Here is a 14487-nt window from a genome sequence, read left to right on the forward strand (position 1 = left end):
AGCCACCGTAAAGAATTTAAAGGCTGAAGTTTCGAGCGTTAGCCCTTCGTCAGAGCGATAGACAAAGGGCCAACGCTCGAAAGGTCAGCCTTTGGATTCTTTACAGTGGCTAATTTACGTTCTCAACTCAGTTGTTAACGCTAAATTACTTGAAATAAAATATCAAGCCCACTAAACAGTAAAGGGACTTCGTTCAGTTTTTCCCTCAGTCGTAAATTTGATTTGTTGCACGATGCATTTGTTTAGAATTGCTGAAAAAAATTCCTGTCGGGCAAAAACGAGCCGTTTTGAATAGCTTGTAGAGGTAGTGGTTTTGTAAAAGTTTTTACTCCCACAAAATAAAACCAAGAAGAGTGAAACCACAAGAGGAATAAAATAGAGAAAGTCGACTTCCTTGCTGCCTCACCGAGCGTTTCCACGGCTCCTTCTCATTCCTTTTCGGTTGCCTCCCACAAAACCGCCGGCCTCTCAGGGTAACTTTAAAAGAACAGAATTTTCCATCCGCTTCTTCTCGTGGCGACCCTCGTACTAACAAAATGACGAAGTTATACCTGTTAAATTCACAACATCCTAACTAAAAAAAACTGCCTGTGAGTTGTTTGAAGAGGTACACCACGTTAGGAAATGCAGAGTATAATTCATGAGATCGAAACCAACCAATCACATCCAACTTATGCTACTTGAGTCCCACAGCAACTGACATCACCACAAAACTAACCAATCAATTCTCACGAACCAAACTCATAACGGGGTAAAGTTTCTAAAGAAACTGTGGTGCTGTGTCGGTGGGGGAGTATAGCAAGGTAATTTTGGTTTCATCAACAGAGTTGATAATGTAAATTGGCCACCGTAAAGAGTTTCAAAGCTGACGTTTCGAGAATTAGTCCTTCGCTCTGACAAAGGGCTAACGGCTTGAAACATCAGCTTCGAAACTCTTTACGGTGGTCAACAAACTTAAAACACTCGACTTAATTCCACCTTTTTCTTCCTTATGTGTCGTAATCTGGATCGTGAAATTCAAATTCATCTGCATTTGGGGTCAAGTCCCATTATGCAAGCTACTTCGAATCCCCGTTGCTATCTGTTTGCCTACAATTGGGGGTTTCGAGGATGTTCGCCAATTTAAATCAACGATTTGGTACAACCTTACTTTCCAAGTAATGGGCTCCTGAGTTTACTTAAACTAAAGATAGAAGAGGTTTTAAAATCACGTCTGCAAAAACCTTCTTTGTTCTGATAGGAGTGAGAAGGTAGTCGAAAGGTTTTCAACCCATAAGTGTGATAATTGGCAGGTTTTGGAGACAACTATTGGCGGGAAAGCTGCCCGCCACCAACGATCTTCTCAGTAGAGGAAGGTTGGGGAGAGAAAGAAATTTCTAAGGAGGGGTTAGGCACGAGAAGGGCAGTGGGCAAGTCCCCTCCTTTCCCCTCTTCGTCATTACCACAAAATGAAGAGTAGACATAGCGTCATTTTCCATATAACAGGCCACATGCAATGTAAGCCATGGTCAGACCAGATGATGCGGGAAATAGTAAGATATTAACTGAGGACAGACTGCATTTTCTGCCGAAATTGATGATAGATATGGTTGTAATCAGTTCATTTGTTTTGCCCGGACAGATAATGGCCGGTCTTGCTGCCTTTTTCATCTTTCGAAAATCAAATTCATGGTACACAGTTGACAACTTAACTACTGTGCTTTGCTACCTTTCACCAGATCATCCTTGTAGTTGCTGTGTATTTCTTGGGGCTTTTCTTGCTAATTGCCATATAATTTTAATTATCATAACAATGAGCCTCACCCAACTCCACGATATCACATGAACATTAGCACATGGTTTTCAAATTTTTGAAGCAAATGTTTTATTTTGAGTGTTTATTGACTGAATCATAAGTTAAGTAAGTGATCAAACCCAACCCCCTCCCCCATCGAAAGTCAAAACGAGCTATTTTACTTCCTTCCCCAATCCTCCTGGGCCAAAGTAATTGCTTCTAGATCCAATAAATGTGAATTGTGCGAGATGCAGTATCTTCTAAGTTTCCTTTAAGCCTGATCAACAACCTTGTATTTATTGGATCACGTGAAAATGACTGTGAAACTGGTTTCTTTTTGTAGATTGTTTGATGCATTTTCAATTCCTTCTCTCATGGATAGCATCTCTCTGAATAAAAATTTGATATTACATCCTAACATCTGCCTGAAAAGTGCATTGTTTGGAGAGTTTATTTTCAACTATATGATGAAGCATCTAAAGGAAGGACTAGTACAGACTCAAAACAGCAGCAAATGTTATGCCTAATAATGACTGTGAACCTCCAGAAAATTACTGACTTTTCCCATGTGGAGCTCATCACCAGTTTATCAACACTATTGAATAATCAACAGATTTGTCTATTGGAGGTATAACATGATTTTTGAGCAACATATCAGTCCTTAATAATGACACTTGTTTCATGTATATTGCAAATGCAATCTCAACCCTTTAACTCCCATGAGTGACCAAGACAGAATTCTCCTTACAATATCAATACAATATCAACCAAAGAAGTGATAAGAACAAAGAAAAATATAAATTTGGGAATAATTAGTTGATCCAATACTAAATTCTCTGAACTAACATTATAAGAATAGTAAGGTTCACAGTAAGGAGAGTACCAAATTTGATCTGGGAGTTAAAGGGTTGCTGACATTTTATACTAAACTGAAACTTCAATTGTAGCCCCTGGAAAGTTGCTCTGCAAAATGCATGAATCTCGACATTATCATTTTAAATATTTAGTCAGCATGTGTCTATTTTATCTAAATGCTGACTGGCACACACATAGTGGCAATATCTTAAATAAGATCATGTCCTGGCATGGGAAATTGGACTGCAAACTCTTCAACTTCCTGTTTCAATGCCTCAACTTTGCCCTTAAACTGATCGCCCAATAAAACCTCTTCAAATTTCTTTTGGTCTGGCCCACTGATCTTCTGCACTTCCAGTCCCAGTTTGATTCCACGGTCAATAAAGTCTGCTACTTGCTCAAAATCCTTTGTCTTCATGGTGCGGGTTGTGAGAGCTGGAGCTCCAATGCGCAGTCCACCTGGACGGAGAGCACTTTTGTCACCAGGGCAGGTGTTTTTGTTCACTGTGAGGAAAAACATAATAACAAAGTAATTGATACTCTCTAAGCCCTTTGACCCTGAAGAGTGACAGCCATCTTATTTCTCCTTACATCTTACATTATCACCCCTGAGTCACACATTAAACCCTTTAACTCCCACAAGTGACCAAGACAGAATTTCTCCTTACAATATCAATACAATATCAACCAGATAAGTGATGAGAATATAGAAAAATATCAATTTGGGGATTATTGGTTGATCCAATTCCAAATTCTCTAAACTAACATCAAATAAATTGTATAGCAGACAGTAAGGAGAATCACTGATGAAATCTTGGGAGTTAAAGGGTTTAGGTCATGTGAACAAAGGAAATGGTCATCAACTAGAGAGGCTCTTGACTGTACGACAAATTCTTTTTAACAGCACCTTAAGAAATGTATGGATGACACTATGGAGAATATACATACTGATGTTACAGTGCTAAGGGTTAAAACATGATATCTTCATTGTACGGAATACACATACTATTTTTTTGAAATATCAATACTATTTTAAGACGTCAATGCTGTCATTAGATAGTAACAGAACTTTTTGAAACTCACCCGTTATTGCGACCTCTTCCAGAACCTTCTCAGCTAAGGCACCACCAATTGCCAGTGGACGCAGATCAAGTAAAACCAGATGGTTATCAGATCCCCCTGACACAAGTGTGTAGCCTTGACTCAATAAAACCTTGGCCAGTGCTTGGCAGTTGTCCAAAATCTGTTGGGCATATTCCTTGAATTCTGGTGTGTTGGCCTGCTTGAATGCTGTACAAAGTGCGGCAATTTGATTGTTGTGCGGACCACCCTGAAGACCAGGGAACAAGGCAAAGTCAATTTTGGGTCCATAGTCATATTTGATAGGGTCCCCATTTTTCTTGTACCCTTTAATTCCCTTGCGGTAAAATATGACACCAGAGCGTGGCCCTCGGAGTGACTTATGAGTTGTTGTTGTGACAATATCTGCATACTCAAATGGACCTGGGACTACATCACCAGCAACAAGACCACTGATGTGTGCCATGTCAGCCATGAGGTAAGCACCAACCTCATTGCAAACCTCCCTGAATTTAGCATAGTCCAGATGCCGCGGATATGCACTGATTCCAGCAACGATCAGCTTGGGACGGAACAGTCTCGCGGTCTGAGCAAGCATTTCATAATCTATCAAGCCTGTCACTGGGTTGGTCTTGTATGGCATTGATTCAAAGTAGATGGAAGTTGCAGATATCCTCTTCTTCTCTGTCATGAAGCCATGTGTCAGATGCCCTCCATCAGGTAGATCAAGGCCCATGATACGGTCATGAGGGTTTAGAAGCCCAGTGTAGACTGCAAAGTTTGCTGGGGAGCCAGAATATGCCTGCACATTCACACCCCATTTTTCTGGGTCAAGCCTAAATGAAAATAACATACCAGTAAATAGCATGAAACAATTTGTTTCTCTACAAAAGGCCATGTTTGTATTCAATATATACATATATATATATATATATATATAGGAAGTCTGTAAGTCGATTTTCGCGTGGAACAGTGCTCAATACGTTGAAGCAGAGCAGAATAAATAAATAAATATTATGAGAGGAAAAAACGACGCAACTACATATCCCGACAAGCCTGTTTCGTGAATCGCTTCACTCTTCAGGGGTTTAAAACCCTTAAGGGTTTAACCCTTAGGGTTAATTAAACCCCTGAAGAGTGAAGCGATTCACGAAACAGGCTTGTCGGGATATGTAGTTGCGTCGTTTTTTCCTCTCATAATATTTATTTATATATATATATATATATATATATATATATATATAGATAGATAGATAGATAGATATAGATATAGATATATATAGATGCCTAGTCAGTATTTTGCTCCTGTATCACATATAATAAATAGATTCCATATTGCTGTGCCTCTGTTCGATAGTGGTAACAGGTGACAGTAGAAGGTGGTAAAAAGAAACACAGGGTACAGATGAGCAAGCATTGTACATTGTACACTGTGCACAGCCATGTGTCACACATGTTCTTACCACATTTCAATGTTCTCTGTAATCTAATAATTTATTATTATCAACTGAGTGATAACATAATTTGGCCAATGTAAAGACTTTCAATGCTGACATTTCCAGCATTAGCCCTTCTTCATTTGCTCTGATGAAGCTTTGAGACTCTTAATGGTGACCAATTTACCTTATCAACTCAGTTGATAATACTAAATTGCTCTTTTATACTCTCCCACCAACACAGTACCCACAGTTTCTTTAGAAACTTACCACCTTACTCTTCTGTGATCTGTTTGCCTTATATAATGTAATACCAAAATGGTGACTATAGATCTATCCTTCATCATACGTGAGAACTGGCAAACTGCATTTAAAATTAAGCTTACCAAATAAAGATACCTAGAGCATGAATCTATGTCTCAAGGAAGAGACTGGATAAATTGTGACAAAATGTAGGTTGCACTGCTCAGGAAGGCTACAATCACCAGCTTTCACAGTCTTTAGATGCTTAACTCTTCACATTGTAAACATTGACTTTTGTCCCTGATATAGCAACTTAAAAGTGTTTTGTTAAACTTTTCTTGCAGAAGTAAACAAAATCAACAGCAAAAAATTTATTTTATCAATTGAATATCTTAAAAGAAATAATTAAAAAATTTGAAACAATATTTTATCACTTGGATAATAGATTAAAAAGTACAGACTAATTACAATCCCTTAACTTTAAAAACTTGTTTTAGGCTCACTAGTCAAGCTGAATTTTCAGATCAAAATAGTTAACTATTTGGAATTTAGCGAATTTGATGAATTGGCAAATTTAAGTGTAAAAGACCTGTTGAGTATCAAGTGAATAAATGTAGAAATGTAACCAATTACTGCAACCTGCTCCAGTTATGTTCAAATTTTCGTAATCAATAAAACCTTCGATCCGTCCCGACACTTTTACATCTTTCGAGTAGCTATAGTTCCATTTAGGCGAATTGCGTGACCTGTTCAATAAGAACAACCTCCATTGCTGAGATCGAAAGGATTGCATAACTTTACTCATACGGGTTCTTTCGCGTGTGATCATGCAAATTTACCGAATTTCTTCAGGTCGGGAAAAATTTTACATTTAGCCTTATCCTTCAATATATCATCAGTGAGGTAAATTTCGACTAGCTTAGATGAAACTAATAACCATTAAACACGTGACCAAGATTACACGTGTATCAATCATCTTACCGAAAAGCTTCGAGAGCTCGCTTCTTGCACAATGCCTCCATTTCATCCACAAACTGGTTTCCTCCGTAATATCTCTGTCCAACTTGCCCCTCAGAATACTTGTTGGTCATACATGAACCAAGAGCTTCCATAACAGCTGTACTGGTGAAATTTTCCGAGGCGATGAGCTCGAGGCCGCGAACTTGGCGTTGCTTCTCTTTTTTCAAAATTTCGTAAATATCAGGATCGTTCTCTTCAAGGGACTCACGAAGGAAGTGAAATCCATGACCATTGACACCGTTTACTGCCATGTTTTCAAAATATTAAATCTGCCGTAGAGAATTAAAACAAAGATGACAAATAACAAATAATTTTTTTTCCATTTGGCAAGACTTGAATTGGACAGAGTTTGCCGCGATTGCAAGGAAGAATTTAGAATTATTACTCCTTCAATCTATGAAATAGAACCTTACCTTAAGCAAAGGGTTATACTTCTGGTGATTAGATCGGAAAATTCCGTGAAATGCAGTAATGTTTCAGTGGTCTAAAATTTATGACGATCAGGCGAACGCGCCAAAAATTTACTTGGGAAATTCCATGTGGGTTTCACGTGAACATCTTTCGAGCCCAGACTCTTTGAGCATGTCACGCCAATCTTAAAATGCTCTTTCATGAAGATGAAGGAGAAAAAAACAAGCATATTGTAACGAGATTTAATCGCGAAAGGTGGAATATTTGGTACTAAAAACAATTTTTTACACATGACTTCAGAAAAGCTCTTAAAATTTTCCAGTTATAACCCGAAACTTAGAGGTCAGTGGTCGGCAAATTTTGCAACATCAACTACTTGTAACACAATCATTGGTCATTCTTTCCTGAGTATTTCTCAATCCACAATTCAGCTCACGCTGTGTCTTTCACCATGAATGTGCGCTACAAAATCCAAAAGGCCAAACATATATACTTAAATCCATTAAAAAGAACCTGTAAGAGCTGCTCGAGAGCCCTGAGTTGTTGCTGTTTTTTTTCCTACGAAAAGCTATGATCCTGGAAATGTCTCCGGCCTCGGTCATCAAACCCAGGAGTGGCGTTATGTTACGGATATTCTCGCGAAAAAGAAAAAAAGGACTGCATGGGTTTTCATGCTTGTCGCGACTTTGCTTGCCGTTGAACGACATATTTATACTTAATATATTTGTTTCGGGAAGCCGGGTTGCTCAAATTCCAACAGTGGCGAACAAGAGAGCCGCTAAATCCCAAAACAAAATGGGGCGTTACCTTACAAACTTTATGTCTATCAATCGATCAAATCCTTTATTTTAAACGATAATTGTTAAAGCTGTTAGGCTTGTGGGTCGTTTATCTAAGGATCTAATGTGCTAATGGACTTATGAACGTTTACCTAAGATATACAGCCATCTTGAGAAAGGTGTTATGAGTAAATAAAATCTTCTGATCTGAAAGTGCATGTGGATGTAGATGTAGTGACTCTAGTAATCTCGGCCCGATTACTTGTTATGAGAACCTCAAGCGGAAAGTTTCCGCTTGAGGTTCTCATAACAAGTAAAGCTGACTAATTCGCGATGTTCGCTTGTCAAGCAGTTCCAGAGTACCGTACCTTTGTGCGCTGGGGAGTCTTTCGTGTAGCTGGTGATGGAGCGTGAGATGCATAATAAATCTGGTGCTCGTAACGTATATCTAACCAGTCAGTGTAAAACGCAGACTGTAGACCAGGGATAAAGCGCAGACTGAGGGTAAAATGCAGACTGGACTGAGACTACAGACCAAGGTTAAAATACAGACTCGGTTCTAAAACAACCCGCTTCCCCGGAAAAAACTTCAAGAGTGAGCTGGGATCGAGGCCGCGTGGTCGTGAGAGGCTGGCAATAATCGTCATGGCGATTAATGTTTCGAACTTCACTTCCTCAGATGGTTTTGGCGCTGACACATTGTTTTAAAATAAAGACGATTAAAAACGTAAGGGTTTGAATATGCAGTTTACAGCCAGCTAAATACATTTCCCTTCAGTTAAGGACTAAACAGTTCTGCCGAGTAACATTAGGTAGCTCATTCAACATTTAACATGTAGCTCATACATACTTTGTTTGGCCTTGAAAGTAGTAGCGAGAGACTTTCATCACACATCGGCAATGCCGATTATTTGGACAATAAAAACCTGTTTCTCGTACCTTTGTTTTACCCTGCGAAGTTAGGCGTGCAAATTCTTTAAATTTAACGCAAATTTATGGGTGCGAGATAAGGGTCTAAATAAAAACCTGCAACAGTATCCCCAGGTGTTTGCCTTTCTTATTCCGCTTGGTGTTTCACTTCAGTACTAACCCGAGGTAAATCTGCGGCTATCATGGTCAACTTCACCTATGTTGGGCTTCTTTTTGGCCGGCAAGGGATGCTTAAGAAATTTAGTTTTGCTGTGACGTGTTTTTATTCACTGGGAAAATGGCGGAGTCTTCTTTAAATTGAAACAAATTAAGAGCACGAATTTAAGAGATCCTCGCAGCTAAGAACACTACTGAACTAGTAGTTGAAGATAGGACCTAAAAAAAATTCAGGCCCGTACGGGATTTGAATCTATGGCCTCTGCGATACCGGTGCAGCGCTCTACCAACTGAGCTAACAACCCAACTGGGAGCAGATCAATATGTTGGGTCTAAATAAACCATTCAAGTGATGAATAATGATTTTAGATATATGAAATATCTAAAATCATAAATTAAGAGCATGTAGAAGTCTCAGGCTCCTATTAAGTTTAATCATCTAGAGAAACCAGAAATCTTATAGTTTCGCCATGTCTCTTAATTCGCAGATGATCATCTCACAGCTGGAGCTTGGGCTGCCTGCGAAGAGATTGGTACCAAAGAGGAACAATAATTATCTCCATGACAGCCGTTCCTTAGGACCCAAGCAGCTTCAACTATCTTCCACATTTCTTTTAAAAAGAGAGAGAGACGAACGTTGAAGCTGATTGAAGGACCCAAGATTCTCACTTTATGTGTAGTAATGAATTATATTCGCTTCTTCACAGAATCAAATACTCCTCTTGTCCTGTTGTCATCAAAGAAGCTCTGAAGGAAAATGACGCTCAGTCAGTGTAGCGCAGGGCGAAAGAGACGACGGGAAGGCAACTGCGAAAAATTATAGTGCCTTTGACATGACATTTTTTTTGCGTTTTCTGGTTGATAGCTGTATTTAAAATAAGATATAATCGACCTTAGTGCTTAGCGAGATCTCCGTGACCATTTTTTTTGTGCATTGAAAGTGCGATTTCGCGGCCAAAAAGTGTTCCATTTAAGCGCGCAGCCAAAACAATCATGTTACGTGGCTGTGACGTAGAAAACTGTAAAGATAAAGACATGTCGGAAACAATGGTGGGGAAAGGAAAAATCTTGGAGAAAGGACGAACTCATTGCGTGGCCGGAGCACCAAATAATGTTGGCTACAAGAATAATACACCTATACCTGGTATTTCTATACACTAAGAACCTAGACCTATATTTCTATACACTACTACCTGACCTAGGTTTCCGAAAATCCATCCCATGAGCCATCAGTTCCCTCCTGCCCCTAAGAAACTAAGATTAGCCACTGTAGCAGTGTCATTGCGATTATAGCACTGCAACGAGATAAATAAAGAAACATTTTATTGAATTAGATGGTAGCGAATCCAAGTTAGTGAAAGTCGATGCATACAAAATATTCATTTATCACATAAACTGTGGTGTTATACAGGGATTTCCGGCCCTGAAAAAAGCCGTAACAACACATGTGAAAAACTACGATATTTTTTCACGTGTTGATATCTAGCCAATCAGCTGCTGATACGTCACTCGACTTTGAGGCCACTCGGTCAGGCTGATGAAAGAACGGCAAAGCCTTCATGATTCTCAGCAAAAGGTAGTTTGTCGGAACTTTCTCAGATTGTGTCGGCTAGAACACTAAAAAATCCGTATCGCTGACAGACAGTGAGGTTCAAACTTTCCTAGAAGGGAGAAAACCAATATACAAAAAAACAAACCCAAAGTTACGTATTCAGCGGCTCTGGTGTTGGCATTTTTCGTGGCTGAGAATGAAAATCGACAACTGGAAGATTTGTTACTGGCCGATTTGGGCCGTTTACTTGAAAGAAAGGACAAAGTCAATAAATGAGAGTTTTGTATATTAAAAATTACGACCATTGTTGTTTTTGTAATCATGATTCAACGCATTTTTCCATCTTAAGAGTTAGCGCCAACGCACTCTACGATTGTTATTCGGGGATTGTCGATTCATTAATTTTTATTCATTAATGTCGTCGGCTTTTCTTGTCAGTAAAGGGCTATTGTGTTTATATTATAAACAAAATAATACATTTTTGCTTGTAGATATGGAATTTCTCTTTCTCACGAGAAGAGGAATTCCATATCTACAAGCGACCATGTATTATTTTGTTTATCATGTAAACACAATAGCCCTTTACTGGGAAGAAAAGCCGACTTCATTAATGAATGAAAATAAATGAATCGACAATCCTCGAATAATAATCGTAGAGTGCGTTGGTGCTGACTCTTAAGATAGGAAAATGCGTTGAATCATGATTACAAAAACAAAAATGGTCGTAATTGTAGTGAGAGTTTTCACAGTTTTCTACGTCATCGCCCGTCAATTCGTTACCAGTTCACGAGGCACTTTTACAACAAAATAAGAACACTTTAGGGCCCTAAAAAACCGAGTTTTAAGTTTTTCGTCGGAATTTTCCTTCTACTGGAATTGGTTTGTACATATGGTAGGCTAAATATTTCCGGAAAAAAAAGTGTCATAGGCACTTTAAGCATTCCTCTAACCTCTCCTCAAGCGCTTCCCTTTTAATAAAAAAGACTGGGAACGAGTAGCTACACTGGAAGGTACCATACCTTCCCTATGGGTGGTCATTTAACATGTAGACCCCTGTTAATTACCCGTTATAATGTCTTATAAGCTTTTGTAATACTACCTGTTCGACCTTTATCAAGACCTCTACAATAAACAATACTCACAGTAAACACTCATATCATGAGACACTTTTCCTGATGGTTAAGATTACGGACAACTTGATCCGATTAATTTCTCAAAGTTCTCCAGGGTGCTCCCTAGAGCTTAATATATAATTTCCAGTTGTTTACAACTTTATTGCATCCCTATAGATTCCATATCCAGGAATGATGACTACTTCTTTCCGAGCGTTGCTAAAGATGTGAAACTTAAGTAAAAAGTCATTGTTGGAGAGTAAAACGCTGTTTTGCATAGTGAGTCACTCAGTTACCATGACGACAGTGATATCTATGTAAACAATATTCTCTTAACACTAAGAGAAGATTTCATCTATAAGAAACAAGCTAATTGCTGTATTTTACTGGCAACCCTAAGTTTAATCTTAATCGCCTGTCATTACTTTATCACTGTGATTAAAAAAGATCGTAACAGCTTCGGCAAGGTTGCAAAAAGCAAATATGATTGAAAAAGGAGAGTGAAATTATGAATATGAACAACTAACGGGCCAAACCGGTCGATTTTTCCCTCGTTGCGTGTGAAGGTTCAAAAGGACAGATCATGACGGTCTCATGACAACTGTTACGACGAATTGTGTAATTCTAACATGACTTGATCCTATCCAATTCTTCCATGGATGAATATCACGAGATTCTTACCACAGCTTTGTGTAGCAAGCTCTGTGGGGGTTGGCAGAGGAATAGAAATCTCAACACCAATAGAGTTAATTAATATGGCAAGTCATGAAAACATATGTTTACAAAAATGTCAAGTTGTATTGGTTTCATTTCAATTATCTAAATCACGTAGATCAGCTGAAAAACTGCACCGGTTGTAATGACCGCACTAAAAAAGGCTTACAAGTATTTATGCAAAAATCTTGATTTAAAAGTCGATTTCTACAAAACAAAAAGAAAAATTATGTTTTGGTTTTCATCTCTGTGGTAGATTTTTCTCTACGACGAATTTCCTAATTTTAATTTCTAAAGAGGTGTCATTGTGCACGCTCATTTTAGTTCTTCATGAAATGAAATCGACCTGCCAAAAACATTATGGTGGCTCGACAGGGGTGTTCTCTGGACCTGGCCTGATATGTGGTCGGTGCATGCTCAACCAGTCAAACAAGTTGCACTTATTCTAGACGTTGGTCTATGGCCTACCTTTTGCTTACGTAGAGTCGAACACATTTTCACAATCGCACGCTCCGATCAATTCAACCAGGGGTGGGGTGAGGTACATGCAAATGAAAGTTCCCACGGCGACCTTTGTACCGTTTTGGTGTTAGTTAAAGTAGCCTCGTCAAGGTTAGAGCATCAAGATTTTCATTTACAATCTGTGTGCCAAAATATAAAACAAAGCAGTTGCCACCACCACAAAGGATTCTTCTGGACTTTAATATCGTCGTCCCAGCCCTATACCGTACGAAGCCAGAGAAAACTGTTCCCGCAAAAAAGCGAGAATGTCTATGAGGAGTGTGGCAGTTTATCTTTGCTCTGTCACGTAGAATTGTGTGACAGTGCACAAGAGCTGGGCCCATGCCCTAAAAGCCCCCAGGTCTGATTATTTTTAAAAAAAGTCTGGCCGTTTTTAAACAAAACTGCGTCCTAAGCAATCCCTAATTTAGCTGAATCTTTTATCTGAATATTTGCTTCTGTGAGCAGTGTCAAGAAAGACAAAATCCAACAGTGGAAAGACATTTGGTTAATTAAATCAGCTTCCTATGGAGAAAGCTTGAGGCTCGCTGATTGCGCAAAATCGTGGTTTGTGTCAGACCTTATGTAAAGAGCCGATCCTCAGGATTTACTCAAAATTTTAGACTATCCGTTCCGTCCTCCTTCAATACCAGCCCGCTAGCCCCTCCTCTCCCCATAGCTATTTGAAAAATATCTTTGAACTTTGTTCTCTGGACCGAAAACCGATCAAAATAAGCCTCTCTTGCCGGGTTTAGTAAACACAAAATCATCCGTTTCCCCAGATTGATCTTTGCCCCTAAAAACAGCGTCAAATGCCTATGGAAGCACGGCCCACAAGGAAGGAAATAAGGTCACAAAGCAAATGCAGTAGACTTTGTACGCACTTAGCCTCTGAAGACCTTCCCTCTAAGCCACAAACTCGTTTCCAACTCATAGACACCTTTGCATCATTTATACTCTTTAGCAATATTTTTTGAGAAGTATGAAGTACTGCCCTATCAATTGAACCAATTAAACAACAGCGTTCCTGTCCGGAAGGGATGCAATATTTCCTAAGCATGGCCGGAATTTAGGCTGGCAGCTCCTCTTTGGACTTCCATAACTCGTTTGATCATGGCCCCATGCAGACACAGAACTTATTTTCGGGAATGACTCCCATTACTTCACGTTCTGCATCCGCCGCAACGACAGAAAATGCCCAATTCATAATTATGCACAATGAGAAAAAAGCTTAACTCACAAAATGAAGCTTGATCATAGGCGTCGCATAAAGTCTCAGTATTTCAACCTAAATATGGCCCAAATAAAAATAACCATGGCATTTAAAAAGAAAACTTTTAAAACCCTTGGTAATAAAATTTTTAGATGTAAGTTAATCTACAGTTAATATAGCGAAGAACGTCCACAAAGTTGGAGGCAAAAAACTTCATATCCATCACGCCCATGGAATTGTAATTCTTTCTTTCTTGCGATTTTTTTTGGTTGCAGCGATACAACGCTTTAAACTTTTGCCACTTCGACTCAACGGATAGCACGACAAGGTCGATAAATCACAAATGCACAATTAATAAGAAACTAGGCACGATTGAATTGACAAGATCACCACAATTGAAATTAACTGTAAATAGTGGATCGCAGTCGAAAACTTCCCAAATCACCGCGAACCAGGCAAAACTTGCCTTTTGCTGCTGATGATATAGCTCTATCATGTCCTCGTCAAATAACGCAGGGATATATATGTATAAACAATGAAAATGTACTTTAAATCAAGGGTTTCCCAGAATTTGCGCCTTTTGAATATATAAATGTTAATTCGAAGTCGGGGATTCCCCCCGGAATACTTCAGAAAGAGAAGGCGGAAATCTGAAATGAGCTTTGTCGTGCTAAAATGCTTGCCTCATGTGAGCTAGCACGTTCCCTATGG

At 39.0% G+C, this 14487-nt stretch overlaps 1 protein-coding gene across 1 annotated transcript; it reads right to left on the reverse strand.

Moving 5' to 3' along the window:
* Positions 1-1836: 1836 nt before the first annotated feature.
* Positions 1837-6940, reverse strand: LOC131769845 (serine hydroxymethyltransferase, mitochondrial). Its single transcript, XM_059085573.2, has 4 exons — positions 6822-6940; positions 6370-6677; positions 3713-4545; positions 1837-3133 (listed from the first exon to the last, which is right to left on the reverse strand). The coding sequence occupies exons 2-4, from the start codon at positions 6657-6659 to the stop codon at positions 2838-2840; spliced, it is 1419 nt and encodes a 472-aa protein (XP_058941556.2). The 5' UTR covers positions 6660-6677; positions 6822-6940; the 3' UTR covers positions 1837-2837.
* Between the last annotated feature and the right edge of the window lie 7547 nt (positions 6941-14487).

The sequence above is a fragment of the Pocillopora verrucosa genome, chromosome 8 (genome assembly GCF_036669915.1).
Source record: "Pocillopora verrucosa isolate sample1 chromosome 8, ASM3666991v2, whole genome shotgun sequence".
NCBI classification, from domain to species: Eukaryota; Metazoa; Cnidaria; class Anthozoa; order Scleractinia; family Pocilloporidae; genus Pocillopora; species Pocillopora verrucosa.